At 41.8% G+C, this 19685-nt stretch overlaps 2 protein-coding genes across 2 annotated transcripts; both read right to left on the bottom strand.

The window, feature by feature from the left end:
* Positions 1-2795: 2795 nt before the first annotated feature.
* On the bottom strand, positions 2796-11623 carry LOC121317695 (TOG array regulator of axonemal microtubules protein 2-like). The gene is made up of 13 exons (XM_041253851.1): positions 11615-11623; positions 11012-11210; positions 10610-10750; positions 9394-9520; positions 9003-9108; positions 8687-8922; positions 8003-8158; positions 7014-7131; positions 6583-6686; positions 5659-6151; positions 4465-4681; positions 4089-4175; positions 2796-3124 (listed from the first exon to the last, which is right to left on the bottom strand). Exons 1-13 carry the CDS (start codon positions 11621-11623, stop codon positions 2796-2798), a joined length of 2322 nt encoding a protein of 773 aa, XP_041109785.1.
* A 4338-nt stretch (positions 11624-15961) lies between these two features.
* LOC121317694 (nascent polypeptide-associated complex subunit alpha, muscle-specific form-like) lies at positions 15962-18504 on the bottom strand. The gene is made up of 4 exons (XM_041253850.1): positions 18465-18504; positions 16973-17227; positions 16430-16839; positions 15962-16129 (listed from the first exon to the last, which is right to left on the bottom strand). The coding sequence occupies exons 1-4, from the start codon at positions 18502-18504 to the stop codon at positions 15962-15964; spliced, it is 873 nt and encodes a 290-aa protein (XP_041109784.1).
* Between the last annotated feature and the right edge of the window lie 1181 nt (positions 18505-19685).

Below are 19685 nucleotides of genomic sequence, written 5' to 3'. Positions count from 1 at the left end.
AGCCATGGGTGAGCTATCAACAGCCATGTTTATATGTAGGTATGTATTTAAGTATCTATCTAGCTACTGTAGTGATGTGTGTATGTATGTATGTACTGTATCTATCTATATACCTCTCAGTCTGCCTGAGTTGGGATTTGTTTGCCCGTGTGCCATTTTACTTGTCCATGCTAAATAGGCTATGCAAATGGAGATTGCTATTTTCTAACTGCTATATATGCAATTGACCCTGTAACAATTGGGCTGGATGCCTGGATTTGAATTTCAGTTCAAAATTAGTTTGGTGTTCTCCAGTCATCAGCTAGTGCTGGCAGATCCCACCTTTTGTACGGTGCAAGCTATCTTTCAAAAGAGCTCCAGGCTTAAGAGTGCTGCCCCCCTGTGTGCAGTACTCTATAATCGCCACTGTCTGAGATGTAGGTCTTATATTTTATTTTACACACATAAATGTTTGACAAGAGCAATCTTGTCTCCTATCTTGTGCTTGCCACAAATTCATGTTTCTTCAGGCTGAGCAGGTAGAGCAGAGTATGATGCTGCCCGCGGTGTGTTACATATTCAGTGTTGTTGCCCATGGGCCAGCAAAGGTTGGGGACAAGTGATGTCCAGTAATTTCATATGATGTCGCATTGCGGAGTGGGGTGGGGGGGTCCATCACAGTCTGAAACATTTACAAAGGGGGGCCCAGCAAAAAAAAGTTTGAGAGCCCCTGAGTTAGAGCATAAGCCAGTTAACTATTTAATGCAAAGTAAAACTTATCAAGTACTATGACTTATAGCTATAATTTATATGCAAATTGTTTCAAGTTATATAAAACATATTTTCAGAAGCAATAATATATTGGGGGGCTTGGCTGACTAGCAAACAAACTTCTATTATACAAATATTCAACAACTTTGTTGCATGCATTTTAAAATACAAATTTATTTCTGCACAAGTGAAAAGTGACTTGATCAATAAACTGTTACAACTTTGAGGATTTTTTAGACCCTCTGACGGTCATTGTACCATGTTTGTAAAACCTCAGTTCAAATTACAAAAATATGTTCATCAACCATGTTTGTAGTTTTAAAATTACAGTTTTCAATCAAGAAATACAATTTTAGGTTTGAAAAAAAATGCTAGCAGATCATTCGGCAATATAGCTACTGTAATGCACAGCATTTTTTTTTTTAAAGACCAAACCAGGAATTAGGCTTATTTTTAAATACTAAATAAACTCTTCAGAGACTCACAAACACTGTTAGAGATGTGAACAGAATTATTTTTTTATGATTTAAACAGTGGTGTTGTTTAGATTCACAAAGCAATCAAAGAGATCACATGGTGTTTATGTGGTGCAAGACCTTTGACAAAAACACCCCATTGTACATTGGGTATGATTTGTACATTTGTAATTTTTGTCTGTTAATTTAACCTGTGTTAGAATATATGCACTATTACTGCATTTGTACAAGAGGTAGTTTTGGATTGGTTTATTAATCAAATTTCACATTGTAATTACACAAATATCCACATCTTAAAATATCTGCTATATGCTGTATATGTATAAATATAGAATTTTGCTTTACAAAATCTGTACATATTTTAATTTCAAAATCATTTAAAGGTACAATACATCAGGTAAAGTAGTTTCACATGTTAACTTTTACACACACATCCCATCTATTTTCTTTGAGATATATTAGAGAAAATATAACAAAGATTAATTGTTCTGCCAATGTAGACTACTGTCACTACTCCAGTTATATGTTTAATTTTTGACAGCCCCAATAGCTGTAGTTTTAAAATGACATGTTTATTACACCAGTAAGTGATTGCTCTCATAGCAATGGCAAGCACGATATTTTTGTTGGTGCCAGTAGTCTGATATTAACGATAGATATTACAAAGTAAATAGACAGCAGATTAACAGACCTGTGTTACTGCATTGTAAATAGTAGTGAATGTGAGACTCTATAACATCTGTTTACTGTTGTATCAATTACTTAAATATTCTGACCACTTAGTTAGAGCACCACTCAGCATGTTACTGCACACAGAGTTTGAGATTCTCTGTTGCAGGTTAATATCATTCAAATGCAATGCGAAACAATTTTTTAGCAATTGTAGCACAGTTTAATACCACTTGTTACTGAAGTTTAGTGGAGCTGTATTGTTTGTTACCACACACACACACGTTATATGATAAAAATGTACATTTATAAATTTCAATTTCTAATTTAAATTTATTTTGGAAAATATATGCTAACATATCCAATGTTATTAATACAAAATGTGTGGTATAAAAATACAATACTTTGAACATTATAGGTGTGCTAAAGACCAATCTTATTGAACCACAATACCTTGATTTTTCAGCCTTTGGAGAGATCATCTGTGCATATCTAACATTTATACAATAGAACTTTGATGAACTTTATACGAATCAGTGCTACAGAGAGAATAACTACAGAGAGAGTCCCTTAATGGAGTATCCTCTAGATCCTCTACATTAAGATACCAAATTTTAAAATATATATATATATATATATATATATATATATATATATATATATATATATATATATATATATATATATATATATAGATATTTTTGTACCGTTGATGCATACAGTATAAAAGATTGCTACAGCGCTCTGAATTGGCTGTGCTTTAATACAGTTTACCATGCTTTAACCACACTGCCTCATCATGCTGTTACCATGTTATACCTCAATCATTTATTCTGTATTTAACAGAGGTCTGGATCACAGATTTTCATGCTGCTAACCTATTTCCCCTCCTCCATCATCTCACCTTTCTCCTCTCTGTTCTTCCCTTGGCTCCCCCACCTCTTCCAGACCTCTTTCCCCACCCTCCCCCCTCTCCTCCTCTCCAGTCTTGATAAGCTCCTGCAGTGCCCTCCTGACCTGCACTGGCTGTGTGGAGCTGCTCTCTTGCAGCCCGGGCCCCATGTGCTGGTGGAGGGTACAGACCAGCTGTGCCACTGCAGGCCGCACGTTCCCATTCCCTCCTGGCAGGACCCCGCTGCCCGTCATGTTGCCAACCAGGTGCCAGAGTACTGGCAAGACATGGCGCTCCACCGCCTGGGGCTTCCTTGGGTACACCGAGGCCACCAGGACTGTAACACACACACACACACAGAGCGGGTTGAGAGGGGTCACACAAGGAAGAATCAGGTTGAACAGCTCCAGTTCAAAAATGTACTTCTTGAATGAAGGTTTTGCGTATTTATGCAGTAGTACTGAATAGTTTTTTTTTTTTCTTAAAAACATACTGGGGTCTATTTTAAGGATCTAAACAGTGGTAGATTTAACAACAACGCTCTGTAATCCTATATTAATCAATAACTATTAAACACTCAATAGTGATGAATTTAGCACTATTTATGTTTCGACTAGAACTCCTTTTCAATGTCGTCAGAGATATTTCAAATGTTTGTCATTTGAGTTTCTTTTTTGTATTTCTAAACCCCATATTAATCCTGTAGGTGTTTCCCCTCGGTGAATGTATTGGTTAGCATTACTACATGCAAATAAAATAAAGCGAAATGAGGTCTGCAGAAGGTTACATTAAGATCCACCAGCGTTTAGATCATTAAAATATGTCCAAAATATTGCATTCTACTGGAGAGCTGCAATTTATTTAATAAATCATTAAGTTCATGACTGGAACAGCTCTGCTATAAAATAATTATTGAAGTTCTCTTTAACAATAAAAACATACTGTCAACAGGCAGCCCTAAGAAGAGAAGAGAAACATGTAGCTTTTTTTTTTTTAAACTGAAGTTGTTTTTAGCTTGAAATATGATTTTCATTTTTTTGTACATTTCCCTTGCTATGCTGTGTTGTTTGCAGTCAGTGCTTTGGGGTTCTGCTGCTCTCTGAATCTCCTTTTACCTGGCTTGAAGCTGCTTTAAGCTTGGTTGGACATTCTAATTACCTGTCATTTACTCCATGCAAGTCATATGACAATATGACCTTTCAACTTTACTAGCTTACTCTATATAAATAATTTAACATTTTGCACATCTCTTTACCCAGCAGGGAGGAACTGCCACTAAACAATGCCTTAATTCTGCTCACCTGACAGATGCTCAATTACATCATGGGTTGCTCTGCCACTGATGAACTGTACCCTGCTGGCCAACGGCTGCAACAGCAACACATTGTCTGGAACAAACCACAAAGTGCTGAAACAAGCTCATGCATATTTAAGAAAGACATTGGCCCAGTTCTGCTATATTTTAACAAGGAAAAAGCATCCTGAGAAAATATGAATGCAAGTGATAGGCAGTGTGACTGTGGTGCAGTTTTCATTTTAAAATCACTCAACATTTGCTCCACATTCATTTAAATTTGCACTTGCACATTCACACTCACTCTTACACTGACTCACACTCGTACGCACACTCACACTCATACTGACTCAGACGCACCCATACTCACACCCCGGTCTCACCAATGTGTGTGATGAGGGAGTCGAGCAGTTTGTTAGCCGCGGGGGAGATGCCGGGGTGTTTGGAGTTCAGGTTGTCAATGACGACGGTTGCTAGAGGATACAGGATGGGGTGCAGGCTGTCCTTGAGCAGCGGAACCAGCTCACTGGCCGTCTCCAGGGCCTGCAGGTTCACCTTCCTGTTGGAGTCCTGGAGCCTCGGTATGAACCAGTCGAGGAGCTGCATAGCACACACAGTAAGGACAGGTTTCTCTATATATTAGTGCTTCTGTTGAAGTGTACACACAGTAAGGACAGGTTTCTCTATATATTAGTGCTTCTGTTGAAGTGTACACACAGTAAGGACAGGTTTCTCTATATATTAGTGCTTCTGTTGAAGTGTACACACAGTAAGGACAGGTTTCTCTATATATTAGTGCTTCTGTTGAAGTGTACACACAGTAAGGACAGGTTTCTCTATATATTAGTGCTGCTACTGTTGAAGTGTACCCGTGCAAAACTGGTGGGATCAAAGTGAACTAAACTAAACTAAGTCTCAGCCCAGCCACTGCAAAGTGGGAATCTAGACTTTTGGAAGTTAGTAATACAAAACAATGGCCCTATTTTTAAATGTGCTGATCGCATTATGTTTTGTGGTAGGAAAACATGCCATGTACTGTATGACACTAGTTAGCAAAAAAAAAACTTGCAATGCCCAGTTATTCTGGGTCATTCCACTCAATAGGACCCTGAGGTTGCTTCTTGCATTTGTAGCTGATAATGATACATAAACCTCATGTGATGGAAAACAGACATCCACGATAGGTGTCACTTGCATGAAAAAGAGCTGTGGCACTCATAGCCCCTCATGGCAAGAATTTGTCTGAAGTCTGCTGTTTTGAAGTCATTATGGAAGACCAACAGCAAACAGCTCATTGTAGTTCACCAAATGGTTATTGAGTGAAGAATAAGTGTACTTTATAGTTGGCATCAATACACATTCTCCCTGACTAATTTTTTCACATCATAGTCTATCATTAAATTTATCATTTGATCTCATTATGCACCATACAAGTAGCCCATCAGGACCCTATATGTATAGTGATACATATGGCATCATGACCTGTATTTTGCGATATGTATCATATCGTGACATTAGCGTATTGTTACATCCCTAATTGGTCCCGTGGTTTCAACGAACAGCAGATCGGAGATTACCTTCACACTGTTGGCTGCAATGAGCTGGGTGTTGTCTTTGCCAAGCTGCAGGAGCAGTGACACCCCTTGCATACGTTCCTGGAAGTCGCGGGAGGTGAGGAGTCGGTGTAGTTCCTTCAGTTTCTCCATGTTCTCCAGACTGCGCACCACAGCCTTGCGTAGGAGCCCTTCGTGGGGAGGGTTTTCATCCAGGACCCCGCCATGGGAAGGTGGTTCATCCAGGACCCTGGGGGCAGGGGCTGGCTCCAGGGGGTGCACAGAGACCTCATGCTGCGAAGCACTCTCCCTGACAAAAACACAGGGAATATGCTGCAAGGGTTGTGTTTGTAGGCAAAGGCGCATACAGGCCAACAAGAAGCAGACTGACACTGCTGCAGGTCTCTGATTTAATGTGAAATCTCTGGGATGCGTTGGGCATACAACCTCTAGGCAGGCTAGTTTCAGGCACACTTCACATTTACAGTTGCCTCCACCAAACCCTCCCTCTTCTGCTCTATCCAGCTCCATCAGGAGATAAGCTCACAAGAGGGGAGGGGTTCCAAATATACCACCTTAAAGGTGCAGTGCTGAATAACACTGGTGTTCATTGTAACACATGAATTTCAGTGAGCTTGTCTGAGCAACATGTATTGTTTTTCAAAGTCTGTTTTGATAAATAAAAAAAATACTCTTGCAGGATTCTTTAACAACGATATGTGAAGTAGCATAATACTAAACTTTTTTTTTAAATTTTATTTTAGCAAAACATGAAAACACAGTTAAATCCAAGCTAACCAGGGGCTATAGTCAACTTTTGTGACTATGGCCCACCAGCAAATATAGGCACTGTCCTGTAATGTGTTAAATGTCCACTACATGTCTTAAGGAGTGCATAGAAAACTGGGAGCAGCCAGAAGAACGCACAGCACACTGCCTTTCACTTACCTTCTGTGAAGCAGTATAGCTTCCTTAGCAACGGTGGAAAAGCTGGCCCTGGATGACCTTCGACCCTTTACAGGTGTCAGTTCAGGAACGCTGTCCCTCTTCCCCTGAAATTAAAATGAATGTCAGACCTTTTTAAAATCTGACTGCAGTAAATTTGCACAATAATTTTGCAGTTTTCCCCTGCCTTCTATTTGGTTATATTATGAATTGTCCATAGTTAATTATGGCTTGCTATGTTTCATCTCTCTCTGGGTTTTACATCACTTGCCTATGCGATATCATGCTTTCACTGTGCTTAATTACACTTCACTGTGCTTTTACTGTGAGAAACTTTAGTACTGCTTGTACAAAACACTTGTCCATGTGTGGAACAGGCCTGCCAGTGGAGTTTGTGTCCTGTGTAGAGACCCCTGTGATGTGTGAGGCCTCACTTTCTGCTTGATGGAGGTCATGATGAAGTGAAGGTCGTGGGTGGACAGAGATTTCTGGATGAAGTGGTCAAACTCTGGGTGAGACATCAGGATGGTCAGCATCCTTCTCCCATAAAACCTGTGTGAGCAAAAAGCACAAAATACACGCAAACGTTAAAATGCTTAAGGTGGAGTCTATTCCAAATTTGAAAAGCAAAATACAGCAGAACCTCTATTATCCAAACATACCCTACTTTCACTGCTGCCCCGGCCATAAAAACAGTTGTTTCCACTGCTGACTACATCGGCCCTGGCCTGGTTTGTATATCATACCCGATTTGGCCAGACCTGGTCAAAAAGGAACTGCTTCATCACGTAGCAGGGAGGCGAGTGCTGGATAGAATAGAGCTACATATTTTAAGCTTTTTTCACGCAATGGTTGTCGAGAAGAGTTTGGCCAAAAAAGATAATTCTAGAGGCATGTGGAAACAAAAATGATTTTAACAATCTGAACTGAATCTGAAATCCATCTTAAGAACGCTGTCTAAAATCATAAGTTTAGCAAACATAAAAATAGCGACAAGCGAAGCAAATTGCAGCATTCATTGCTTTTTCCCTGAACGTAGTACAGCTGCAGTTTTCTTTAAAACACAGGACAATACTATCCCACAATCCACCAGTGACCTTTTAACGCAGGACAAGAACTTCCGAGGTTGGCCACGTTTAGAAAAAGCACTGAAACATGTTTTTATTGGCCTCGGCCTGCAGTTGAAATGAGGCATAACTGTGACCAGGGGGTGTTCAGATAGTTGAACTATTTAGATAATTGAATTACAACTGTAGAATCATTTATATGACTTTCCCAATTAAGAAACCACATTAAAAAAAAATTTCCTATAGTAAAAGCATAACAAAGTGTAATAAAGCCTGGTAAAGCATGAAAAATGACTGACTGATAAACAGGCACTAAATGTTCTTGGCTGTCATGACAGACTCCCTGCTGGGTGTACCTGGTGTCCTGGTGTGCATCTTGCGCCAGTTTCACCATGGTCTGTACGATGAGCTCCGTGCCATCGCGCCCCCCCAGCAGCCTCTCTGCCCCCAGTGTCTCCACTGCCGTCAGCATGTGCTCTGCAGCACAGCGACGCACTGATACATTACGCTGCCTAGGAGAGCAAACCAGAGCCGTCAGCAACACCACTGCAGCGCTGCATTGGCGCATTGCACTGCCTTGGAGGGACATGCAACCATCCTACACAAGCCAGCGCTCAGCTATTGGGTTGATTTAACCCTGGTTAAAGGTGGTAGAGCTGCATGATTTGTTTACTCTTTTTTTGTATCATGCTTACATTGTCCATTTTCTCTCATAACAAATTGTTAAGAAACAGCACTGTTTTTTAAATTACAAAAATAGTTCAAATTGAACACAAACGGTGTCCATTGTTTTTATTTCCGTTGATCTCAGAATTCAACCATGTTTGTCCATGGGCAATTATAGTAAAGAATAAATAACATAGCAAGCCTAACTAGCTTTTCCAGTGGCTAAAATATGCATTACATTTGGTTTTTCCACCTCCTGGTATGCTATTTCAAACATGCATAGTCAAATGAACCCATATCATAACCGTTACCTTCAGTGTAATACTCAACAGTAAATCTGCCGTGTTGTTGTGTTGGTTGTTGGTGTTACTCACGTGGCCCCGGCAGTAATAAGTGCAGCGAGAACGCGGCTGGGCGTGGCACTCGCCACCAGCACCCCCACCGCCCACTCTGCTCGGTCCCGCAAGAACTCGCTGGTATCGCCTGCCCTCAGCAGAAGGACACGGGTCACTTCCTCCAGCTCGGGGTCCAGGCTTCGCCCCACTGCCCGTGCCACATCCGCCAGTGTCTGCATTGCCGAGCGGGCCACCTTGGAGCGCAGGTTATTCACCTGACACACAAACAGAGAATCAGACACACACACACACAGACACACACGCACAAGTCCGCCATTCCTGTCCGGTCACGCACCTCTCGAGTGACCATCAGACAGACGTCGTGGAGCCGGGGCAACAGGGTGTCGGGGTGCCAGGAGGCCAGGCAGCGCAGAGTGGACAGCCCGCTCTTCTTTACCTCCCTGTGGAAAGAGAGAGACACTGCAGCTGACAGAGAAGTCAGTTAACACAGAACATGAGAAAAATGACGAACAAGAAGAGGCCATTGATGCTCATCTGGTTCCTAGCGGTTGATCTTAAATCTTCATGAAGTCAGGTCTTAAAGGTCGTAAAACAAGAATACATAACATAGAAGCAAAAAATTATTCATCCCAATAATGTTGCCATTGCTAATAAGAGGTGATTTTATGGTCTCTCCTTGAAACTTCACAGTTGCTCAGTAAAGTGAGGGGGTTTACTATGCTCACCAGTCGTTATCGTTTAGTGCTTTGAATGCTGCATTCAGCTGCTGCTCTGGTCGGGAGAAGGGTCTTGTCTCTTCATCATACGAATCCTCCTCTTGCTCCTGGGGTAAGTTGGTCAAGGGCAGGACTACTAGAAACACAAGATGGTACAGATTCAGAAGACAGGGACAGCACTCATCCTACCGACCACAGTTTGCAATGCCGTGTGTACAGATCAGAGAGCTGCAGAACTCAGAACTCTACTGCTAACTCCAGAACCATAGCCTACAATGCTGTGTGTACAGATCAAAGAGCTGCAGAACTCAGAAACTAACCACAGACTCCATTCACATGATTGGACTAACCAGAAGAAATCAATACCATTTGCCACAACCACAGTGCATAAAACAAATGCAGTAATATCTTGATATATAGGTATAGCTATGGCCAAAAGTTTTGCATTTCCTAGAATTTTAGGATTAAGACATAATTTAAAAAAAAAAGATATACTTGTCTTAAATTGTAACACACAGACTAATGTGTGATACATTGTGTTAAAAAACATTATGTTTTTACTGATGTTTCCAAATCTTCACTCATAAAAACTCTAAAATGCTAATATGACATTTGAATACAGTATAATCGTAAATCTCGAAAAACTACTCACTTCTAAATCTTTTGTAGTCATTTTTGTATTACTTTAGTATAAATACATATTAATTTGGATTCGTATGTTGTTTTTTTCTGACTTTATGTGAACGAAAATATCACTGTCCTGGTCACAAAAGCAAAGTTTGTGGGGAATAATAGTCATTTTCTATACTTTTGAGGCATAAGCAATTAGGAAATAACACTTACTACCCAGGAACAAAATTAACCAATGTGTTACACAATACACACCCAGACTCTGATTCGAAATGTCACATTTTTCAGTTTTTGTCAGTTTTTTGTTAAGTATAAGGAAAACTACAAAGCTGTATGTAATTCAATATGTTAACATATCATTACTCAAAATGTTCAATTTGACTTTATGAAGCAAAATACATTAATTCTATAGGGTGATGCAAAACTTTTGTCCACAGCTCTGTGTGTGTGTGTGTGTGTGTGTGTGTGTGTGTGTGTGTGTCTATATATATATATATATATATATATATATATATATATATATACAAATACTTTGTAATTCCACAAATACTTTGTCATACTTCTGTCATGGGATACAGAAGAGATAGCAGGATACCTGAAGAGTGGCGTCTCAGCTGGTGGACCGTGGGCAGTGAGGGGCGGCTGGCCCGCCTCCTCAGGACTGTGCCCACGCTGGAGCGCCGTTGTGGGGGGGCACACAGAGGGGGGCCGGGGGGAAGAGAGGACTGCTTCCATTCTGCAGGAGACAGGGACACAAGCACCTTTCATTAAGACACTGTTAAAATATTGATGTCAGTGTGGGGTTGTGCAGTGCTTAGAACAAATTAATTACTTGTGGTGTGTTTGCTTCGAGATTTTTTATTCACATATTCTGGCTTTGTTGAAAGAATCCGAACTGGTTAATGAATTCTACTGAAAATGACTGCGGTACTTAACAGCCAATGAGTCCAGCCATTACAAGTGTGCAACTCTTACAACTTCAGACCAAAGCCTGTACCATTTGGAGGCTTGCTGCTGTCCACCGTGATGGCGCTATGCATGGGGTCATTGATGGGATCACTGTTGAGGTGATCGACACAGTCATCTTCACTCCTCCACTGAGCTTGCTCCCTCTCTTTCTCTCTCCGCAGCAGCTCCAGCTTCCTCCATTTCTGACGCACTTTCTCCTGGGCAGACTTGGAGATGGATATGTGAATCTGGTGGGGGGTGGGGGTGTAGAACAGAATGACATGTGGATCTAGGGACGGGCAGGATCATGTTCATCTAATGAGAGCACAGCAGAGTATCACCTGGACTGAGGGAGGGGCAGATCGAGTTAGCGATCCAGAGAGAGATGTACAGGCGCTAAGACCTTTACTTCTCCATACCAGTACTACCTGCCAGTCAATATATCTGGACCGGTATTGGTACCTACAATTTTATAACCACTGGAATATCTCTGGCATTCACAGCCTTAAAAAACCAAAGTCGCATATTTGCTGTAACTAAGATGATGCATTGAGCGTACTTAGAGACTACTGATTGAAGTCTTAAAACATGACTGGGGACATGTTTGGAGTCTTCAAAACCTGCGCTTAAAGCAATACTTTAAGCACAGTACACAAACCATGACCAGAAAACACAGTTAAAACACAGTTGTAAAATTAATTGGAGATAGACTTGGGACAGAGGGTAGGAGACACTTCTTCAGACACAGAGTGGCAACAGGATGATATGCTGTCCATTGCCCAGTCATGTTGCTGTGGCAGAATTGCCTGGAACCTTTAAGACACAACTTGACAAAGCTTTGAGATCAATCAGCTACTAGGAAACAGAGGAGCTTAGATGGGCCGAATGGCCTCCTCTCGTTAGTAAATGTTCGTTTGCACTTAAGTTCTTATGTTATCTTTTCATATATTCAATAGGGCCCTTTAGTTATGAAGTTATTTGGGTTAGGCAGCATTATCTTTCTATAGGTATTTCTAGTGGGTTGTATTGAGCTGTTCAATGGCATTGCTAGTTAGCTGTGGCTGTTGGAAAATAATCCCTAAAAGGAGCACAGGGAAAGGAGTGTGAACCTGAAATGTTTGTATTTACCTTGTGGCTCTCCTCCTCATCCTCTTCTGAGTCCTGCTCGCCCTGGCTGAGCTGGGTTTGCTCCAAGGAACATGTCCGTTTAGCTGGCTGCCCTGAATCTGTGGGGCTCTCTGTGCTGGTTGGGGACTCAACTCCAGCAGCTGAAAGGTTAATCATGCAGCACAAACAGCACTCAGCAACTGACCCACATTTCTTCCAAATGATTACTAGCACAAATTGCAATTTTCAAACTAATAAGAATCAAATATTAATAATCGCTATCATGCTTAGAATTTATCAGCATTGCGTTGTACTCAGGAAGCAGAAAAATTCAGACATGATTATGTTATTAAAATCACATGGCTCTGCTAACACAGATCCTAGAATACAGCTGGTACCTGCTTGAGGCTCACTGCTGTCCACTGTGTCAGGGTCAGCGCTGGAGTCAATGCGGAGGTCATCGTCACTAGCAGCTTCACTCCTCCACTGAGCTCGCTCTTTCTCTCTCTCTTTCAGCAGCAGCTTCAGCTCCTTCCTCCACTTCTGACGCACCTTCGCCTGGGCAGACTTGGAGATGGATATGTGAATCTGGGGAGGGGAGGGGGTAGAACAGGATAACATGTGGATCTGAGGAGGGGAGGGGGTAGTGTGGTGCAAGTTTATACTTTAAACTCCTGTAAGACAGAGACTCAGTAGGACAAGCAAATTTGACTAAACATGTTTTATAGTTTGCAAATCCGAGAACAATCTCAACACACGCAGGTGTTAGGAAACCGAGCAATGTTCTGAGCTCCGCAGAGCTAGTAAGCATAATATATACCTTATAACCTACAGTTATTGCGAGCCAATCACAGAAGCTTAACTTAATATTAGCGGATAGCAACAACTTAGAAGATTAAGATGAGACCAATCATAACAACTTATTTAAATTGCAAGCCCCCTAAAATAAAAATGACATATCTGTGAAGTGCCACAGAAGCACCTGCTAGCATCTTATTCTACTAAACCGATGACATTTCTGTGAAGTGTCACGCATGTGGCTTGCGCTTGCTAACACTTCTAGCTCGTAGTCAGTATCTTTCCAACTCTTGTATGATTTACCTGTCCTTCATCAGATGAAAAAGAAGTAATATGTTAGAAAGAAAAAAACAACTACGTTATAAGCATAATCAAATACATCTACTATATAAGCAAAATCAAATACAATTACTGTATAATTAACTTATGGTTTTAGCAAGCAGTTTTGTTCCTCACAATATGACAATCTCTGTCTTGTCACGTAGGCTTCTTGCAGTTATAAAAAAGGCAGGACTATATATATGGACATTTCTGGTCTACTTTAGACTCTTCACTTAACAATAACAGGATGCAGGTGAAGGATAAAAGAGCTAGAGAAACGTCTAGACTGCTAAAAACTATATAACTCAATTATAAAACTTAATAGACTTAAGCTTTCAAACTTCTTATTGCATTGGTATAATCCCTTTTTAAGTCACACAGGTTTAACAAACACATGAACAGACAGCTCAGAGGTTAGTACATAAATTGCATAAGATGTCATTTTCCCACCACATTAGAACAGAATAACATGTGGATCTCAGGAGGGGGGGGTAGAACAGGATAACATGTGGATCTCGGGAGGGGAGGGGATAGAACAGAATATGAGACAATTTACGAGCAAGAGGAGATCATATGACTCATCTGGGTCTTAAAAATTCCAACTGATTCTGCCTCAACCACACAGTTAGGTAATCCATTCCATACCCTCATCACTCTCTATGTGAAGTGTCTCTGCCTCTCTGAGCTCGCTACAAGTGGATCCTTTTTACCAAGGAGTTTAGTTTTCCTGTAACGCGAACCTCTCTGGTCATTCAGCTCAGTTGACACCCAAACACTCATCATTCCCTTCACCTCCTTCTCCAGGGAGTCCTGCTGCTCCAGTGTCGAGTGCCCCTCTGGGATCAGAGATAGAGGCTCTGGCAGGGTCTCGATGTCAGCTTGTGTTGGGATCTTGGGTTGTGTTGTGGCCTCTGATTGTGTTGTGATCTCAGGCTGTGTAGTAGCCTCTGATTGTGGGTTCATTTGGGGTTGTGCTGTGGCTTGGGATTGTATTGTAATCAGTGGTATGGTTGTGACCTGGGGTTGTGTTGGGAATTCTGTTTGTGTTGCTGCCTGTGATTGTGATTTGACCTGAGGTTGTGCTGTGTCCTGGTGTTGTATTGGGATCTGAGGTTGTGTTACAAATTTGGTTTCTGTAGCAACCTGGGGTTGTGAAGTAACCTCTGGTTGTATTGTGATCTGGGGTTGTATTTCGTAATCGGTTTGTGTAGTGATCTCTGATTGTGTAATGTTCTGGGTTTGTGAAGTAACCTCTGGTTGTATTATGATATGGGGTTGTATTTCGTGATCAGTTTGTGTAATGCTCTGGGGTTGTGAAGTAACCTCTGGTTGTATTGTGATCTGGGGTTGTATTTTGTAATCGGTTTGTGTAGTGATCTCTGATTGTGTAGTGTTCTGGGTTTGTGAAGTAACCTCTGGTTGTATTGTGATCTGGGGTTTTATTTTGTAATTAGTTTGTGTAGTAACCTCTGATTGTGTTTTTGTCTGGGGTATTGTTGTGACATCTGTTTGTTTTTTTATCAGGGGTTGTATTTTGAATTCAGTTTGTATAGAGTGTGTGGTGTGCTGGGATTGTGTTGTGGCCTCTGATTGTGTTGTGACATCTGGTTGTGTCACTCTAATGGTCTCCTTAGACTTGTCTTTGCTGGCTCCTGAGCTCTCTGTGCTGGCCGGCGGCAACACTCCAACAGCTGAAAGGATAATAACATGATACGTGAGATACAACTGCATCCCAACATGGCAGGTGCACAAAGCCAAAACTAAAAACACAAAACAAACCACATTTTTGGCTTCTTGTTGCTTGACTGCCAGCACACTGTGATAGAAGCCATGTCTTTTTGTGAACCAATCAAAAGGGAAAATGAGGCTGTTCATGGTAGCAGCGCCATCTGGTGGAGACACTAAATAAATCTCTTTTCCGTCAACCTTTCCTTGAACCAAAAACCCAATCTGAACCAAACACAAACCCATAATTCAAGACACAAGGGAGGTTTCAGAAAACAACTAAACTGCTGAACATTAACAAACAAAAACAACCCTTAAGAAGAGGATTGTGTTAGTGAATAGCACTGACCTGCACTCCACTCCCGTGCACCCCGATACTGACGGACTGACACTGCGGGAGGGACACTGTCACCCTCGGTGGACAACCTACAGACACAGCATTGCCAGCTATTACAAACTTAGAAATACTAAAAGAAACAGAATCATTTCACTGACAAAAGTTTTCACTAGAAGTCTTTGTCCTTGAACTTATTACATTTATTTTAGTTTTTCAAAATTTACAACTGAGCCACACACACACACACACACACACACACTTTCAAATTCCTGCAGATTAGGAGACACAGAGATTAGAAGTCAGCAGCTTTCGTAAGCATCAAGCAATCACTGTGCAACTCTCCAATGATTTTAAATGGATAAAATAATACCTTAATTTTTAAATGAGCATCTGAAATAAATAATATCTGAAATAACATGTATTTCTCAAAAGGTTTCCCAAATAAAACATTCCCACAGTAAAAGCACAGCAAAGTGTAATTAAGTATAGGTAAGGATTTTAAAGCAGAGAGTTGAGGTAAAGATGGTAAAAAAAAACAAAACATGGAAAGATATAGTGAACTATTGTAAATGCATAAATTAACTCAGGAAAATAATGGGAAAACTTTACCATGCAGATTTAGTGCGTTAAACATTTATAAAGGTTATCCGGGTGAGCACAAGTTTTAAACACATAAATAAAAAGTTGCTGATTAAAATACTTCACAATCATCTACACCATCATCCTCGCAGCGAAAACCAACCTCCTGTCTGCGCACACCTCCGGGCTGCATCCTGATTGGCTGGGAGGATGAGGAGAAGGCGTGCGGCTACGAGCAACTCCCAATAGGGGAATCGGAAGCAGAGACTTCCTCCTTCTGAGAGTTCCAGAGGGAAGGGACTGCAGAGAAACCAGAGTGGGTGAGATTGAGAGGACTGGATACATTAAGAGAGAGAGGGAGGGAAAGAAGGAGCAGGACAGGGACTGAGACCAGGAGATTCGGGGTGAGCGACAGACAAAGAAAGACTGAGAATGAGAAAGAGAGAAGGGGGAGAGAGATAGGGAAGGAAGAATGGAAGAGACAGGGAGAAAGAGAAAGAGAGAGAGACGAGTAGAGAGGGGTGTGAGTGAGAGGACTGGAGACAGTGAATGGCAGGTAGAACAGGCTGTGAGTGCCCTTCCCTTCACCTGTGAGCTCACCGCATCTCGTTTGTCCTGGGAGTCTCCGACTCTGGGTTTCTCTGCCAAACCCCCAGACCGACTGGCACTGCCCCCCTTCCCTTCTCCCCGGTCCACCACCACAGGGTCTGGGCACAGCTTTATGATGGGGGTGGGTTTGGATCCAAGTTCAGATGGGGGATTAGACATGGGAGAGCTGGGTGTGGATCTGGGTGTGGAGCTGGGTTCAATAGGAGGAATGGGTTTAGAGTTCTCTGGGAGGGATGGTTGCGGAGGACTGGGTTTGGAACTTAGCTCGCTGGGAAGATTGGTTCTTGATCCGGGTTCAATAGGAGGGATGGGTTTGAACCCATTCAGGGGTCTCTGAGAAGGGGAGCGAGCTTTGGCTGGTCTGAGAGGCAGGGTGACTGCACCATCGGGCTCCAACGAGCCTGCAAGAGAAACAGACAAATCCATAACCATTCAGGACTGGACCTCTGGAATGCACTTGAGCCCCCACCCCACTTCAATCCATTGATCTGGACCTTCCTCCCTTCCTCCCTCCTTCTCTCTTCCCCTCATTACCTCTTGTCCTACCCTGGCTCCAGGTGGCGTCAGGGTCCAGTGAGGCACTGCTTGCTTTGTCAACTGTCTTGTCAAGCTTTTGTGACTCAGGCTGGGACAGTGGGTGCTGGGTTCGAGAGCTGATAGGGATGGGCAGCAGCGACAGTCTCCTCTGGCGAGGCCTCCCTCTCACAAGGGGGCGCTCTCCCTTCTGGCTCTCTCCGCTCTGCACACACGTCTCAGACGCCGGCAGCTTCAGCCTGGGCAGGAACAGCTCTGCAGAGCAACAGGTCTCCGTCACAGTGCACACAAGCTACTCAGAATGCTTCTACTGCACAGCTCACTGTGTTTCAAACATTACAACTAAAAAACACTCAATAGAGAGACATTTTAAAATACTAATAGAAACCTCAATGTAAATCCAATGACAAACGTTAGGACTAAAAGTCTTTCTTACGTTTGTCATTGAAATTACAAAGTTTATTTTAGTATTTCTGCGATTTAAAGTAACCCCAAAGGGTTTTGGTCTTTATAATGGTAATCTCACACAGATGTTGATTTTAGGTAATCAAACCTGGCTGGATCAAATCGTAATGAAACGTAATCAATCTATATTTTTAATTGAACAGAAAATTCAAGTTATTAGCTTTTTTCTTGCACCTGATTTTTGACGCACAAATTAGTACCTTAGTAAAAAATAGATCAGCATACCCAGTTTCCACCTTCAATTGAATACAACGGAGAAAAGCTCACTTTGTATGCCATATTGGCTCAATGAAAATATGAATTTGTCATATTTGAGTGAGACAGCATTTTGTTACTGCAAGAAGCAGCCTTTCAGAAATAAAAATCAGAACAGTGACTGTGATATTGACACTTCCTGGTGCCACCTGACAATGGGCACTGATGAAAGGACTGTGGGATAGCATGCTGACATACTGATATTATTATCTCAATTTTAACAAAATGTGAGTTGCCATGATCTTGCCCTAAGCCCTTTAACCTAATTGACAACGTTTTGAGATCAATAAGCTGCTAGGAATCGGACCATCTTAGCTGGGCCAAATTAACTCTCATTTATACCTCTTCTTAAGTTTTGTTCTTATGCTCTTAACTGGGTCCTCACTATCATTATGGTATTAGACCAGAGGTCCTCAGACCACCCCAGCCTTTTTCTATAGTGGTGAAGTGCCTGCCTGTGGTGTGCAGGGTCGCAAGTTCACGCCTAGCCCCCGCCTGTAACATTGATGCTATAATCCAGCTCTCACAGATTGGCTGCAGGCAGTATTGTATGATACACCAGTCTCCACTCTGTGAAAGGAACACTGTACCAGACTAATAACTTGTCTTGTAACTCAATCTGTCCAACTGGTACCCTATTCTACTGACCTTGCACTAATGCTACAATGTTGTTTGGTTTTAGTTTGATAAAATGCAACAGGTGTTTTTTCTTTTTGTAATCCTTCAGAAAACAGTATAAAAGCTGTATATGGAGGCGATGATGTTTTCATACCCATGTCCAGAGCGCGCCAGTCATTGCCATAGAGATGCATGTTTGAGTCAAGGCTGCCACTCCGCGTTGGTTTGTACCCCGGCTTTACATGGGGCACGCTCCCACAATACACTGCAACCGGGGCCTTGAATTTACCTGCAAAAATAAAACAGATTTATTTTTAAATATTTGAAATAATGCTACAATGCAGTTAATGCTACTAGAGGCAAATACTAACTTTATCATTACCATATTGAAGAACAGTAGATGTTTTTATATTCCTAACTGCCCTCTACATGGGCACTGACAATGAATTACCACCAGAGGGCAGTTTTGCTAAGGAAATGCTTCCATTACTGTCAGAGCAGAGGAACCGAGAAAGGTACTGCTGCAGAATGAAGTCTCCCACAGAGTAGCTCTCACAGGGTAGCTCACACAGGGTAGTGCTGCGTGCGCAACTCGTAATAGACATCATCATTATATGCTACAGTCGATTCACATACGGTACTAAAACAAGGTTTATTTCATAACAGTAACCTATCCTTAACCTAAGGTTCGTGGGGTATTATGGTCACATGGTAGGGGTATTCAGGGTCAAAGAAGCACTGTGTAAATTACGAGCTGTGCACGCAGCACTACCCTGTATGAGCTACATTGTGGGAGCCTTCGTTCTGCAGCTCTATACTCTTGGAGGAACCAGTTTCAATAGTGACATAATAATAGAAGAAAATGACTGAAAGAGAGGAAGCCATTCCACCCATCTGTGCTCGCCTGGTTCCTATCAGTTAATTGATCTTAAACATTTGACAAATTGGATCATAAAGGATCCAAGGGATTGGCCTCAACAGTCTGACTGGGTAACCCATTCCTTACCCTCACCTCTCTGTGTGAAGTGTCTCCTTCCCTCTGCCCTAAATCTAGCTCTACTTCATGTCCAACTGTTACTATGCTGCAGTTAAACTTTGTCAACTCCTTTAAAGATTTTAAATACCTAGATAAGTAGCCCTAATTCTTCTTTGTTCTAAGCTGAAAAAATGTCTGTCTGTTTGACTGTCTGTCGGTCTGGGTAGGTACAGCTTAGGGGTAGCTAGAGAAAGGCACATGAAAGGCATCGTCGGTCTGTCTGTCTGAAGCTCAGGGACTGATTCAATGTTTCTTGTCAAGGTGAGCATGTAGACCCTCGTTCTGTTAATTCATATATGTGCTTAAGAACACAGCTGGTTTGATGTGAATCTACCTGTC

The sequence above is a fragment of the Polyodon spathula genome, chromosome 6 (assembly GCF_017654505.1).
Source record: "Polyodon spathula isolate WHYD16114869_AA chromosome 6, ASM1765450v1, whole genome shotgun sequence".
Taxonomy (NCBI): domain Eukaryota; kingdom Metazoa; phylum Chordata; class Actinopteri; order Acipenseriformes; family Polyodontidae; genus Polyodon; species Polyodon spathula.
Note: the sequence above shows the minus strand (reverse complement) of the source record. Positions and strands in the feature narration are given on the sequence as shown.